The sequence below is a fragment of the Hyalella azteca genome, unplaced genomic scaffold (assembly GCF_000764305.2).
Source record: "Hyalella azteca isolate HAZT.00-mixed unplaced genomic scaffold, Hazt_2.0.2 contig9001, whole genome shotgun sequence".
NCBI lineage: Eukaryota > Metazoa > Arthropoda > Malacostraca > Amphipoda > Hyalellidae > Hyalella > Hyalella azteca.
In genome coordinates, this window is record NW_025939082.1 from 36,579 (window position 1) to 52,524 (window position 15,946).

Sequence of the window (15,946 nt, forward strand, 5' to 3'; positions counted from 1 at the left end):
CGGTGGGGCGCTCAGGAACAATCCCCTTAGGAGCGCGAAATCCCATAGGACTTCTAACGAGCACAGACACACGTTAGAAGTCCCCCCTGAGGGGCCAGCAATATACCGAGTGGCCAGCAATATACCGAGTGGCCAGCAATATACCGAGTGGCCAGCAATATACCGAGTGGCCAGCATGATGCCGAGTGGCCAGCAATATACCGAGTGGCGAGCAGAGGGTAGAAGACCAATGGGGAGGCCCAGGCCGGGCGGGTCCAGGGCACATCAGGGAAGAGGATGAGGTCGTGGTCGGTCACAGCACAGAACTGAGGCTCCCACTCGTTGGTGCTCTGCACATCACAGACGTGCGTCTTATAACAGCGACCCTTCAATAAATACTCCAGAGAAAGCTTTGCAAAATAATTTCAAACATTACATTTAATGAGAGAAGAAAAAAAATCGTAATATAAATTTCAGTTGCACAAGAAGCCTGAAGAAAATACCTATGCTATGTGCAAATCCTCATGGTATGACGATAGTTGTTAAATTACAAATTAAAACAATTTTTCCAATAGTTCACTAAGCTTTAAAGGTAATATCTTGGTAATCTTGATGAATCGCTACCAATATAGACCTGATCAATAGCAAGCATCATCCAGCCTAGGTGGTGGATGGCAGCTTTATCGAGGACCTCTTGAAGCTGTCGGTTAGCGTGTAGCATGGCAGCAGCAGAGAGCTTGTCCAGCGTTGTGTGTAGAGCGTTGTACCAACTCACCGCCTCAGACTCACTCTTGCAGCGAACTATGAGTGAGTGCAGTCGGTCCGGTGAATGCAGTTCCAGGCTATGGCTCTCTGTAAATCAAGTTTTTATGACGTACAGGATATAATATCACGACAATCATTTCAGTAATTTAACTTTGAACATTCGATTCTATCTTAAGAATTTGTCACGACTCGGTAACAACGCCCATGAAATAATACTAACAGTAATATCTCACTACAAACAACTTATTAGTTGCAAGTGCCTGGTCATTAATCGAGAGTCCAACTTACATGAACATAATGCAAAGAAACAGCGGTCGCCGACACTGTCATCAGTGCAAACCGGAGATATTTAATAACTTAAACAGTTAATTTGTTGGTTAGGTTTAGTTCAACAGAAGCAAATAATATTGTGGCAAATTATTTTTCACTTTTATTCTAATTCCTTTCTCGAAGAAAGAATTTCGTAAAACGAAAGTTTATTCAATCAGTTATTACTGAACGCACACGTTACTCGACCATATAGTGATCGGTAAGCTTGCAATACATTGGGACATAGTGGTAGTTTCCTCAGTTGTCAAGAATGCAATTAACATATGACATACCTAGACAAATAAGATGTCTTTATCGCTCATATAACTCAACAAAAACCAAATCTTCTCAAAAGAGGCCCCTGAGTGAAGGCAGTACCTTTACACTTGTAGTTCCTGGTGAGGTGACAAAAGAGGAGTGTAAGGGAGCGCGTGTCAGGACTGTTGATGAGCGAGGAAGTCGAGCGCTCCTTTTCCTTAGCAGCGGCTGTGCCGGCGCTCTCTACAGAGCTCACAGAGTTGCTAGAGTTTGTACTCTTGTTAGTGTTGGTGTTGGGGGTCGTTGGGCCTGCAAGAAATCCATTCTGGGCTCCGAGGAATCCGGTCTGTAACTCCCAGCCAACATCGGCTAGCACAGAAGCCTTGCGGAAGTATGGAGTCACTTCCCGCAGGTATTTCACTGTCAGGTAAAATGATGGTACCACTGTAGTGAGCAAGTCGAAGTACGCGGTCAGTTATGGAGGTACAAAAGTGCACATTGAAGGAAACACACATGTAATCATGTAGCAAAAATAACACATTTATCATGCATTATGAAATAAAAGAATAAACACCATTGAGTATCATGCAATTCAAGATTTATAGCAAGAAAAAGGAAATGTTTACAGTTCACAATGCATTAAACTTTACGTTGAGCAGATACACTCAAAGGAGCATGGGATTTTAACCAAACCAGAGCAGCGATGACACAGCAGCGGACATAAATACGAGAGGCGTGGGTCGCGGGGCGGTGCGAGGGTGGCGGCGACATAGCAGTGTCGGGGGTGGAAGAAATACAATGAATGCACGTCATGGAACTGAAATTAAGCTCTATACTTAGGAGGTGATGACTAATAAAAGCAGTTATAGATTTAAGAAACAATTGGGCTAAAGATGCGTTGTGGAACTGAGATTAAGCTCCGTACATCGAAAGTATTTACTCATAAAGAGGAAGGTGCAGACTTAATAATTAAGCTGGATATTTACCATCAAATGAGTTGGTGATTTCCCAAAGGAGAATTGATATTCTTCTCAGAGAAGGATTAAGATTGTGGAGGTGTCCCAAAGAAAATGAAGATTTGAGAAAATTTTGGATTTTCAGAAAAGCTTGTGTCGCATTCTAAAAATGAAAATTTATTGAGCAAAGAATAAGGAAATTCATCAAAGTAAAACGCTGAACATTGTTAGACGATATAGTTTAGGTAATGCATTTTGAAATACCGTATTCTATGTGGCAAGCGGAGAAGGTATTTTAAAATCTAAAAAGTTCATAAAAGTTTTGTCAACAAAAAATGAAGGGAAAAGAGAAGAGATGACAAATTATTCGGTCAAATTATAAATTCTGTAATAACATGGCAGTACGAAAGTAGCTAGAGGCAGCACACTATCATGCTTTAAAACCAAACTCAAGAAACAAATAAAAAGCAACGGAGCCTTGAACAGGAAGCAACAGGGAATGACTACAATTTAAAAACCATCAAAGATATAATGACAATTTTGAGGTACTTTCATTCATGTACTTGCTACATGAATGAAGTGAAAAACGAAATAGTGAAAAACCAAACATTCAAGCGGTGTATTCATCACGTCTATTTTGTTGAAAGATGAATGATAAACAGTGACAGATTATGCATTGCATAATGGAACCACTCTATGCAACGATAATGAACTTTTACAACAGTTTTACATGAAAAAATTGATTCAAGGCTTAAATTAAAAAAAAAATAAGGTACAATGAATCCTAATAATTTCATGCATGAATCAGCTAAAGATGCTGTTTGTAAAACAATCATGCATATGAGACGACATGCAGCAAAGACAGGATTTCTCGGTTTCTGCTATTATGCTTAGTTCAAAACACGTCCAGATGTTCGAAATAGATTGAAGTTTAGGATCCCGCAGTTGTATTCCACATCACTATAGACAAATTACTCAGAACATTCTACCTGTGATTGACTTAACTCAAGCAATTCATTACAGCTTTACACGGCCATTTAAGAGATGCCAGGTTATTACAGTCTGCTGCCCTACATCTGCTTCAATTAAAAATTAAATGGTTTCCATATCCAATTCGACGATTTAACCTATACCTCCTATAATTATATGAAATAAATTACCTATCAATCGATATAATACATGATATTACATCACTGATATCGATAAGAGATCCAAACAAATTCTAATATAAAAATAGCTGAATTTTACTCTTGAAAAATGTAACTAGAAGAGTAAGATGAGGATAGAATTATAATTAAGCTACAATAACAATAGAATATTATGTAGCAGAGATTAAAGTAACATGCATAGAACATTTTAATGTTATAAACACCTTATTTACTTAACGTAAGCAGCACAATGACTGAAAATTAAAGAAATTACAATAACTAAATAGATGCAGCTATCATTCAAAAGTTTTACAATTGCAAAGAAAAATAATGGCATTCCTCAATATTACTATTTCTTCCTAAGCTGCTAAGCAGATCTGGTGCTTAGGGCTATTTATAAGTTTATTCGGTCATTTTCTTTACAGAATTTGTAGTAGTGAACGGGATAAGTAATTAAATTCTAAGAAACTTTATCCTCATTGTAACTGTATCTTTTCGATGATCTCATACAAGATAAGCTAATATCAAGCTAATATTCTTACAAATAGTACTTCCTATTATTTTATCGTAATTTTTAACTTTCAGCATTGATATCCAAATATCACGCACCTTTCATACATAGGTATCCTAATACCATACCTACATCTTTTCAGTATAGATATCCTAATAACATAGGTACTTCTTTTCATACATAGATATCTAAATCTAATACAAGACACCTTTCAACTATAGATATCCAATTATCATACACTATTATACCATAGATATCCAGATATACAACATCTATTTAGTATAGCTACCCAGATATCATGCTTCCATTTAGCATAAACATTTAAATAGCATACACCATTTATACCATATACATCCAACCATTACAGAGAAATTCCAGGGGGTTAATATGATGGGACAGGGAGGTAAGAGAGTGGGTCGCACCTTGCAGAGTGACGACCTGTCCCGCCCTCTTGAGAGCCCCCACAGCCTGGTCGTGCGTGGCTTCCCTCAGGTCCTCGTCATTCACGGACAAGATCGCGTCTCCTACGTAGAGTTGCTCCGTCTGATCAGCTGCCAAACCCTGCACACAATCAATCTTTGATGAAATCAAACTTTGATGCAATCAATCTTTGATGCAATCGATCTTTGATGCAATTGATCTTTGATGCAATCGATCTTTGGACGATCTTTGAAGCAAAAATTCACCATTGTTTTACCGAGTTTCATACTGTGAAATGATCTTTTGTTTACGCCTATTACGCATGGCAAGAGTATTGCTTAAAAATCACCTTTCCACACAAGAATTGCATACAGTGAAACATTCTCAAGAATTAGTTTATTGCACACGGCAATATATTTGCTAAAAATTCACTTCTTCACAAGTTTCCTCAAGTGTACCATTGGTAAGCTTGATGCATTCATTCACTAATAACATCCGTGTACAGACCAGCATTAAAGTTAGTCCTCACCTTGAATATTTTAGAGATGAGGATGGGCATCTTGTTCTCTCGACCACCCTTGATAGATATGCCGAGGCCATTGTTGTCTGCCTTTACAATGCGTACAGTTCTCTTTTGACTGGCCGAAGGCTCTCCATGAGGGGTGGCGCTCCCAGACTCTGGGTCCCCCAAACCACAGCCGTTTGTACCTCCCGTTGTGATGTCGTCGAGGTCGGTGATTGTCACATAGAGCAGGTCCCCCTGCGTGAGAGAGGAAGTTAGCAGCCAGCACACAGATTTATATGTAGTACATGAACGTGTGCTTTTTTTAATACAAATAAATTCTAGTAAATTTACAGCTTCAACTCATGATTGCTATATCGATTTAAGAAATAAAAATAAGGTAATTTCATGAGCAATATAACGCAGCCCCGTTTACAACACAGGACATCTCATAAAAACAACTAACCACAAATTTCTAGTGGCTGAACACCTGGCTGAAATCCTTGCATATAAAAGTCAAGATGAGATGAAAAAAAATTAGGTCATTGAAAAAGTCCAGCATTCTAGTACAATGAACATAGGCTACCTAGACATTCTTCTTTTAATATGAAAACAAAGAAAAAGAATGAGAGGAAACTAGTTATTGATAACATGCAAGACCAGAATTTAGATGCAGCAAAGTTAACAGTGGCAAGTATAGGAACAAGATGGATGGCTACACAATTTGCTGAGTCACCTGCAGAGTAAGTTTAGCTTTATGCCAAGAGGGAGCTGATGTCCCCAAGCTTGCTGATGTGCTGGTTGAGTCATTAACGCCTCCATCAAGACCATCGCTGCCTCCACCCACCAAGACTTCAACATCTCCAACTTTTTCACTCATTCTGCTCTCACCTTTATTACAGCATCACCTGAAATGAAACTTATCACATTAGAACCAGACATATGGTGAAAAAATATAACTCAGTACTCACGGTGAAGAGGAGCATATTGCTCCTCTTGCTTAATCTTAGATTAATAGGTTCTTACTTTCATTCCTGGCACTTTGGTGTATTGCTTACTTTAGGTTATGCTTCCTGATATGGTTTGCTCTTTCCATTTAATTTAGGGCTTTTGTGACTGTTATTATTAATGAATGTTTCCTTCCCTTGTATTTATTTCAGGTGTTGTTCTCCATCAATAATTCACTAGTTAGAGCATGCAACCTTATGCAATGTCTGAGAATTTCAAGTGCTTCTGACTTATCATCATGTTTGAAGTTTAGCATGCACTATTAAGAGTCTCGATTAAGTTTAATAAGCACACCACTTATCACGCTTAGTGATCCTTGCCTGCACCTAATTGCTTGCCTTACCTGCCCCATTGCCTGGTCTCTTATACACATCTAGATGTGTATAAGAGACAGCATATCTGGGGTGCATTATAACCCTCTGTCAGAATACCGATCATATAACCCTGAACTGGAACCACGCCAGGAGAGACCACTCTTGCCAACCATCATTGAAGAAGACTCTGATGAAACCGAGAACCTTCAAGTGACTTTTGCTGTTACCAAATCTGAAGCTTCTTCTTGTTCACATGATCTGGAATACACAGTGATTGTTATAGAGTGCAACAACCATTATTTGTGTGCACTGTTTGATTCAGGAGCTCAAATTAATCTCATAAGCAGAAAAGCACTAGAATCTCTGAACCTGCCTAATCATACAATGGAACCTTGTAAATCTCCTGTAGGTATAAAAAGTGTTGNAGCTTATCCTGTGAAGGATATTTGGTGCCCTCGGGATTATCTTGTACTAATGGCTCTTGACTGTGTTCTTAGTTTAAGTATAGTGTTGTTTGGGAATTACCTGTTTCATTGTCCCAAATTTGTTCTCAGGGTTGGAGGTAGGCTTAGCTAGGTATTGTATCTTAGGGTGATTGAGCTAATCTTCACATAGCTTTTGTGAACCCCTGTTGACCGGACCGCAACAACGGCACAGTGAGTGACAGAGAGCACATTTTCTCATTGACAAAAATGTGGTGAAGTCACAGATGGACAGACAGATGAACAGACAGACAGACAATCATGGCGAGCACAATAGAGCATTTTTCCATAAGTGAGGAAATACACTAAAAAGAAAGACATGTATATATATATTAGTGGTATTTGTAACTTGTAATTACAAGTACAGTAACTTGATAACTTGTTATTGTAATTACAAGTGGAAAGGTAGCTTACAGCCATCCTAAAATTATTTTGCTCCTATCAATGAATCACATATTCAATGTCTTCAAGTTATCTTACACAAGTATTTTAGGTATAACATTTATCTTTTATCAGTCTTAAATTGATGCTAATGATGCAATATACAGTAAACTGACCTCAAATGATTTTAATTTGTATGCTTTTCCTATGTCATAAAATTTTCATTCACAAACTATAACCTGCAATTATTGTAATGAGCGCCTTAATAAGATAAATTAAATCTACAATTTGCAATGATTTATGTACTTCATAAATTAGAACAGTAGTTAATTAAAAAAAAATGTAATTTTTATATGCAGTTTGAGTCATTTTTTGGCATAAGCTATTACAAATCATTAACAAATCATTAATCATTAGCATAGTTAGCTTAAATCCTCTTTGTTGCAGAGGTTAAGCTACTCTGCACAAGCACATAAATCAATCAGTGCACAATTACAAGATCAGTGCCAGCATCACAGTACCTTTGTCAGAGAAAATGTGCTATTACCATATTTCTATTTCTACTCTGCATTCATGATGAGCACAATATTTCCTTATATGACTGGCTGGGAAAATGAACTACATTTAATTGATCAGTCAAGTGCTGCATGTAACTTTGTTTCTGATGAAATGGAATAATTTGTTTAAATTATTCAAATTGTGTGATTGAGTGTTGGTTCACATAGTAAGTATATATAAACCCAAACCTTAATTAGAATACAAAATAACCTCTAACCAAATTTTAAAGCACATAAGAAGAAGAGAAAATTTAATGAAAGCATGAAGAAAAAAGTGAGGAATTGATTTGTACAATCAAGATGTTAATACAGGTATTTTGGATGAAAGTAGCAGCTTTCATGCAAGTACTAACTTCATCCATAGGTAGCCACAATTTAAGTAGGGGAATTGAAAAATACAATAAGGCAGACATTGCGAGTTTTTTTTGCAACAGCAGTAGTTATTATAAACAAGTGCATGAAATTGGTCAAGTGATATCACTGTAGTTGTAATATATATAAATATAAAATGTTTCAAAAATAGGCAAAGGTTGGAAAAAAAGCTTGCTACAAATCATGAGGCATTTTAATAAATAATAATAATAATAATAAAAATAAATGGGATCTGGAACTCACCTTGACATTCCATCTCAGAAGCAGCTCAGCTTGACTTGTTGAGTTTCTATTTAAAAATTAAAAATCAAGCTACAGCATACTAGCAATGAGCAGGAAAAGTCTATTTGCAGGTTAAGTTGAGTTTCTGCCATATAATTTCAATACAACATGTAACAAAACCATTCTTACAATTTAACATGTCTACTTATATACAGTCAAACCGCAAACAGGGTAATAAGGGATGGGCAGGATAAATCAGGACAGTCCTCTGCCATGGCGTAAAAATGTTATAACAAAAAAACTAATTTAAATATTGCAAAACTTAAACTAGTGGCCTGAACATCAACATTTTTCTTATCCATGTAGCACAGTGGTTCCCAAAGTGGGGGATATCGCCCCCCTGGCAGCAATGGAAAGATCTGAGGGGGCCTTTGGAAAGATCTGTGTCAAGCTTTTCTCTTTCGAAATTGCAGCATAATAAATATCAAGTAAGCGGCGTTTGTTTTTAGATAAGTCTGTCAGGGGGGGGGGGGTTGCTAGAGATTCACTGGGGAGCCATGGGGGGTGCCAGCCTAAAAAAGTTTGGGAACCACTGATGTAGCATAAAGGAAGCCAAGAAATCATAGATTTACAAGCTTTAAAAAATCCCTGAAAAAATGGTAAAAAAGTTGTATTAGCTACAGCTAGCTACTGACAGGACTGACCAACCCCTTTATTTTGTCCAGTGTTGAACCAGCTTTTGTTTGGGAAGGTGCTAGTATGTTGTGTGGTGCGATGGTCAGTCTCTAAAGAAGCAGTGATCGCTTCAAAATGCCATGTCAACTGGGGTGACTTTGGCCCCATTTTTTATTTTGTTTTGCAAACAAAAGTGGGGTCGTAAACGATGGCCAAAGTCACTCCGGCGTTTATGACCTTGTTTACGACCCTGGCGTTTATGACCCCGGCGTTTATGACCCCATTTTTGTTTGCAAAACAAAATCAAAAACGTGGCCCAAGTCACCCCAGTTGATGGTAATTAATGTTTATGGTAATATCATCAATAGGGGAAAAACAAGTAAAAATCACTGAAAATGTCATTTATTCTACCTCTACATCATCTACAATGAAAGAGGAGGACATCAGAGTACTGTTAGTAATGGATGAGTACGCTCTGCATGCTTCAAATGTTTTGAAATGAAGTTTTATTGCAAGTGTCGCGAGTAGCCCCGTTCGACGGGGCTACTCGGGACAATCTTTTTTTGCTTCTGGCACCTTACGAATAGCATATGGAATTTTTTTGAAGATGCCATTTGATAGCCCTCGCAAAGAGCTATAAAATGAGCCTAAACTTGTTTATGAAATGTTTCATGGTAAGAAGTTATTAACAAAAAACGCTCAAAACCGTCCCAAGTAGCCCCGGTTGACGGTATGCAATTTAAATTGTTTGATAGCTTATACAGGGTGGGGCAGTACCGATTGAGCAGTTTTGAGGAGAAATAAAAAAAAATCACCCCTCAGAGACACCAGACCTCCGGGAAACATGCGTTTTAAAACATTGAGTGAAATTTGGGCTGTGTGAGCTGTAGCCCCATTCTGCTGGAACCACATGTCTCACAATGCTTCATTTTCAACAATGTTTTCCATCCTGGGGCCTGGGCTGCAAGAAATTTTGCAACATTGCAGCATAGCAATCGGAATTCACTGTCACAGTTACTACCTCCTCTGAGAATGACTCCAACAGTTTGTTGCAGCTAATGGCCACCATCTTCCTGATATTGTTTTCAAAACATAAGTATTCTAAATGGTATGCTATGCTAACCTCTTGGAAAATAAACTTTCTTATTTATGTACCTCCATTACTCTTTTATTTTGCCTTAAAACTGCTCAATTGGTTCTGCCCCACCCTGTATATTGAGAGGTTGAAGTTGGATTGACCTTTTAGGCAATTAAAAATTTTCCACCCTAATACAAGTATTCTAATTAAAATATTTAATTTCAATTTTTAAATATGTGAATTTAAAACTAGAAACAGAACAAATACAATTATAAAACTATATATGAAATAATTAAATGCAGTGAATGGAAATAAAATGTTTGAATTGTGCACATGTTTATTTCAAACAGTGTTAGCTTTTCTCATAACTTTAGTCTCGTTTCAAGTCGTTTGAGGTTTGTTTGGTTATTGTTCAGTTTACGTTCGTATTGGTTTATTGGTCTGAATTAAATGGGAACAGCGCAGTCAGTCACTCAGTCACTACTAGTTGGGTGTGTAGAGAGGGTAGAGTCTGGTAGATTTATAGGACATAAAACTAGTAGATCTATTGATTGTGCTGTGCACTGCACCATCAGCTACCTATCTGTTGTGTGACTCTTCAATGTTTAGAAGATCTGCATTTCTGAAGTGGTTTTGTACATTGAAGCCAGTTAAATGGTCAATATTTAGCTCATTCCCTTGCTCCATACATACTTTACAAAGCTAATGAACAGACTTATCAATAATTGTTTACCCAAAACTCCCAAAGTGGTAAACACCACCTTGGCCATTATTAAAGGCAGTAAGGGCCCTTTTTAGCCATCCATTATGATCCATATATAGTGTTATTATTAGTAGGCTAATTTCAACATAAAAAATAATCTTTCAAAAAGACAAAAAATCAAATGAATAGAAATATCTTTTTTTTATAAAATAAAAAAAAAAATCACTAACCCTGCTATAAAGTAATCACTTAGAACTTGCATGCCTGCACCTTTCATTCAACAATTAAAATTAAACTCATAAAAAGTATTAGTTAGCTGAAGATTTGTCTCTTAAGTTGACCGCAATGAACTAAACTTCATAAAGTAATTAAAACTACACTGCAAAGCAGAGTTTTCCATGATGCACACTAAACATGCAATTCAGCCTTTCAGGCAAGCGGAACTACACATCGTGAGAGCAAGCAGTCAACTGAACTAGCTTCATAGTTCATTCCCGCCTCACAGTGCATAATCTAGCGGGATGATCATTGTGCATAATATAGCGGGAAACGAGTCCAACTAATCAACTATCATTTGTATATTTAGTGCAAGAGAATGATTAATTATGTTGTTTCTGATAGAGGTTTGAACTATTTTTGCATAAATCTAAAATTCAAACAAATTATTTTGTTACTTTGACTTGGTTTATTCATAGAAAATATTCTAATGCTCATTTATGCAATGCTTTTGAAATAAATTGAATGATGTTTATTTATATCCATAAGAGGGATTAAACAATTGCAAATTGATTTATAATTGATTTAAATAAAAAATTTTGCATCAAAACTCTTACCATCAAAACTCATACCGTAAAATGGGATAACTTTGACCACTTTTTTTTCAAAATGATGCCATTTTTTTTACTAGTTAAGTTAAACTTAAATTGAAACCTGCAAAATACAGGTCTATACTCTAGCTTTGGTCAACATAAATTCCTGGCTCCTGCCTCTCATAGTTTTGATGTAATTAAAAAAAAAAATGATGGTCTTTGTTACCCCAGCTTTTGGGGTTTCTTTGACCGGGTGGTAAAATCAATTTTATTTTTTGGTAAAATAACTCCAAATAACTCCAGGTTGTGGTGCATTGTAGTAGAACTCTTCTAGTTACATATGCAAAAGACAAATTTTAGGAAAGTGTCATAGTTTGCAAATGGGGGCACCGCCCCCCAATGGGTGAAATGTGACCACCTAATGGCAGCCGTGACGAGGTAACATTGACCGGTTTGGAAATTAAGTTAAAATTACCACATATAAGACTCTGTAGAGTCTGAAACATAAAGAAAAAAACTTTAATAGGTGTATCGAACATAAAATATGTTATATAGGTACCTATGGTAATTTTAACTTAATTTCCAAGCCGGTCAATGTAACCCCGTCACGGCTGCCATTAGGTGGTCAAAGTTCCCCCATTGGGGGGCGGCGCCCCCATTTGCAAACTATGACAGTTTCCTAAAATTTGTCTTTCACATATGTAACTAGAAGAGTTCTACTACAATACATCAAAACCTGGAGTTATTTAACCAAAAAATAAAAAAATTGGAGGGGGTACTCCAACAGGCTTTAAATAATAACTCTTTTCGTGGGTCCCATTATTAATTTTTTAACCTATTATATATGCAAACTTTTTAAATCTTTCTATTGTGTTCCTCAGTATTAGGCCTTTGATGGCCATTGACAAAATTTTTCTATGTCAAATTGTTTTTGAGTTTTGGGGGTTTTTGTTAAAAAAACGAAAAGTGGTCAAAGTTACCCCGCCGGTCAAAGTAACCCCATTTTATGGTACACCATTAATCAGCATCATCAAAAGCCAAACATCAACCCGCAACCCAACCAATTGTTGGAAATAACCAACCGATGGCCAATCTATTGTTGGCCGCTAATATGTCGCAATGTTCTACCCATTGCGGCCAATAGAACCTAAATAAACTTGTTCATTGAAAGGACAAAAAGCTTATATCATGCATACGTGATAGTACAAAAAATTTTGAAATCTTCTCCAGTCATGAGACTTGAATCCATACTCATAGGTGATCTTGAATTTATGCATTGCGCTATGCAATTTGTAAAATTATAAATTCTAAATAGGTATAAACTTTTTCAAATCAATTCTGAAAGCGTAACGTCTATTGAATTCTGATACGGATCATTAGTTTTAGCATCGTATTTCCAAAAATCAAGTATTGCATTTCTTTTAATTTAAAAACATTCTTTTACATCAAAAAAAAAAAACAAATTTTTTCTTACAGCTTCTATGATGATTGACAATCTCACTCATATAGCTAAAAATTTTAAATTGAATGATTTTGTCAGTTTGAAGACTCCATTGATTACAGAACTTTAGTTTTCGCAAGTGTATTCAAGAAAAGTTTCTGAAATAGTAGGGACATTTCCATTATCATTCTGAAATGGAAGCGTCATTTCCGTTCTTATATATAAACAGGATTAATAAAATACCTATCAAATCCATTCATTGTCATTCAATTTGTGATGTATGAATGACAGTTTTACTTTCATTCCTATGATGCTCATTTTTTCCAGTTGAAGCTGTAGAATTAAATTAAACAATTAATTAAAATCAAATTTTATTATTTAATACACTAGACCAGTGGTTCCCAAAGTGGGCGATATCGCCCCCCTGGGGGCGGTAGAAGGATTTTTGGGGGCCTCTGGAAAGATCTGTATTTGACCATTCTCCTTCAAAATTGCAGCATACTAAATATCAAGGAAGAGGCGTTTGTTTTTATATGTGTCTTTCACCAGGGGGTGCTAGAGATTCACTGGGGAGCCTAGGGGGGTGCCAGCCTGAAAAAGTTTGGGAACTACTGCACTAGATGGTACATGCTGTAGAATCAAATTCTATTAGAAAAATGTTAAATTAAAAATCTGATTATATTTTTTAAATAAGAAATTAATTTTTATTGAATTAAATTGTATTATTAATGCACTACCGTCAACCGGGGCTACTCGGGACAATTTCGAACGTTTTTCATTCATAACTTCTTACCATGAAACATTTCATAAAAAAGTTAAGCCTCATTTCAAAGCTCTTTGAAAGGGCTATCACATGGTCTCTCCAAAAAATTTCCATATGCTATTCATAAGGTGACAGAAGCAAAAAAAGTGTCCTGAGTAGCCCTGTCGAACGGGGCTACTCAGGACACTCGAAATAAAACTTCATTTTAAAATATTTGAAGCATGCAGAGTGTACTCATCCATTACTAACAGTACTCTGAAGTCCTCCTCTTTCATTGTAGATGATGTAGAGATAGAATAAATGACATTTTCTGTGATTTTTACTTCTTTGTCATTTATTGATATGATATTACCATACCATTAATTACCGTATTATTGATGCAATATTACCGTATCCATGAACATGCCATGAAGCATTTACAACAACCTTGTCCACTGCAAGCTTCAGATCAGCAGCCTTATAGCATTTTTTCTGTATCTGTAAGCTTACAGGACGGCTTGTAATTTCACACCATTTTAATTAGGTAAGTGAATTTACTATAAAAAAAGGTTGTGAAAAACATACCTGAAACAGAAAGAAATGTTTTAGTGACAACCATCATATGTTTTGGAGAAATAAATCATAGTTCAGGTCAATTACTTTTCATTCTATGATGCCTGGTGCACAATTCTATATATGACATTCTATGTACAATTTTGTGATGACCGATGATGCACTAATTTTTTGATAAGTGACATTTTTTTGCTGAGCAAGGTAAATGTAATCAATATTCATTGTTTTTAATCAATTTTTTTCTTAACTGGAGCCTTTGCTAACTGAGGTTCTACTGTAAATGCGTTTTTGGGAGTGTCCCGAATAGCCCCGGGAGGTGTCCCAAGTAGCCCACCGTGCGGAAATAGCCGCCATTTTTTTTTTGGATTGAGGTATGTATATTCCGCAAATAAAATTTCCATGCTGACACTTGTCTGCCACTTTTTTCTAAGTGAAATTTTTTAATACGGTAAATATTTTTTTTACTACAGACCTTAGCAGAAGTACTTAACTTTTCAAAATATTGTTTTTCACAATTTTTTTCAGGAATTTTTCAAAGCTAGTAAATGTAGTATTTTTCAACTTCCTTCAAAATACATAGATAGGAAAAATGTTGAAATTTACACCACTATATTTAGTTTTGCAATATTCCAATTAGTTTTGCTACTAAATCAGTTTTACGCTGTGTCGGACTGTCCCGAGTTACCTCGCCCGTCCTGAGTAGCCCTGGTTGACGGTATATGGTACATACTCGATGTTTTATATAATGAAAAAGTTTCCCATTTTAAACAACGAACATTTTCTAAAAGACCCAAAACGTTCAAAAACTCGTAATGGCAGACGAAATCATTTAGAATTAGAAGTGAACTTATTAAGATAAATTCAACATAATAGAGCAAAAAATGGAAAAAATTCAAATCTGGAATGTATAAATGGGTTTTATAATTTAAAAAAACTTTCAATCACTTAAATTTCAGTATGGAATGTGAATCAAATCTATTTATTGTGAAATCAAACTAGACGCAACCAAAACAAAAGTGTGTGTGACACTGTCTTGTAATACGTATATATAAACATAGAAGCATGATGTGAACGTATGCAGTAAAAGAGTAGCAGTTTATCTAATAATTTTGTGTGATATTGAAAACTTTGTTGGTAGTATTGTCCAATCGTGAGAATTTTTTGCAAGTGTGGATGTGTTTTTTTTATGTTAGAACATATTCATTGCAAAAATTTGTCCACTAGCCTACAGATAAATGACTAGTTAATTTGATTGAGGCGTTGCCAACACGGAATTGGATGTCAAACCACGCGTGATTTCGGAAGCGCAGCAGTTTCTAATGAGCTCAGTTTATCAATTTTCACAGCAGTGGAAGGAGGTGTCACATGGTAGGGTAGGGTTTTTGATACATTTTCTTATGTTAATATGAGAATATATTACCATCAACCGGGGCTACTTGGGACGGGCGGGGCTACTCGTGACAGTCCTCCGACACAGCGTAAAACTGTTATAATAAATAGCTTTGTTTTTAATTGGCTTCCCATCTGTAAGGGGCTAAAAATTAACTTTCAACGAGCTGAATGAAATCAAACGATAAAAAAATTATTGTTAATTAATCTCCTTGTTGTTGTAATTTGACAAACATGCATGCGCAGATGGTAATAATATGCGTTTAAAAATTACTTTTTAATGACAACACTTCTGAACAATCCAGTGTCTTGGATGTTACACATGTACAATGAATTTCTAATTTTATTTTCA

General features: G+C 36.2%; 1 protein-coding gene across 5 annotated transcripts in view; it reads right to left on the minus strand.

Moving 5' to 3' along the window:
- The window catches only part of LOC108676119 (beta-2-syntrophin), a 22,001-nt gene extending 13,616 nt beyond the window's left edge, over positions 1-8,385 (minus strand). For 3 of the 5 annotated variants that reach the window (XM_047881852.1, XM_018164157.2, XM_047881854.1), the window contains exons 1-7: positions 8,206-8,385; positions 5,585-5,756; positions 4,876-5,106; positions 4,349-4,487; positions 1,432-1,755; positions 614-831; positions 202-329 (exon numbers count right to left, since the gene is read on the minus strand). In XM_047881852.1, coding sequence (XP_047737808.1) covers positions 202-329; positions 614-831; positions 1,432-1,755; positions 4,349-4,487; positions 4,876-5,106; positions 5,585-5,728 — 1,184 coding nt within the window. In that variant the 5' untranslated portion in view covers positions 5,729-5,756; positions 8,206-8,385. The remainder of the gene's footprint in view (positions 1-201; positions 330-613; positions 832-1,431; positions 1,756-4,348; positions 4,488-4,875; positions 5,107-5,584; positions 5,757-8,205) is intronic. The other 2 variants (XM_047881853.1, XM_047881855.1) reach the window with 1 other exon arrangement.
- Positions 8,386-15,946: the final 7,561 nt, after the last annotated feature.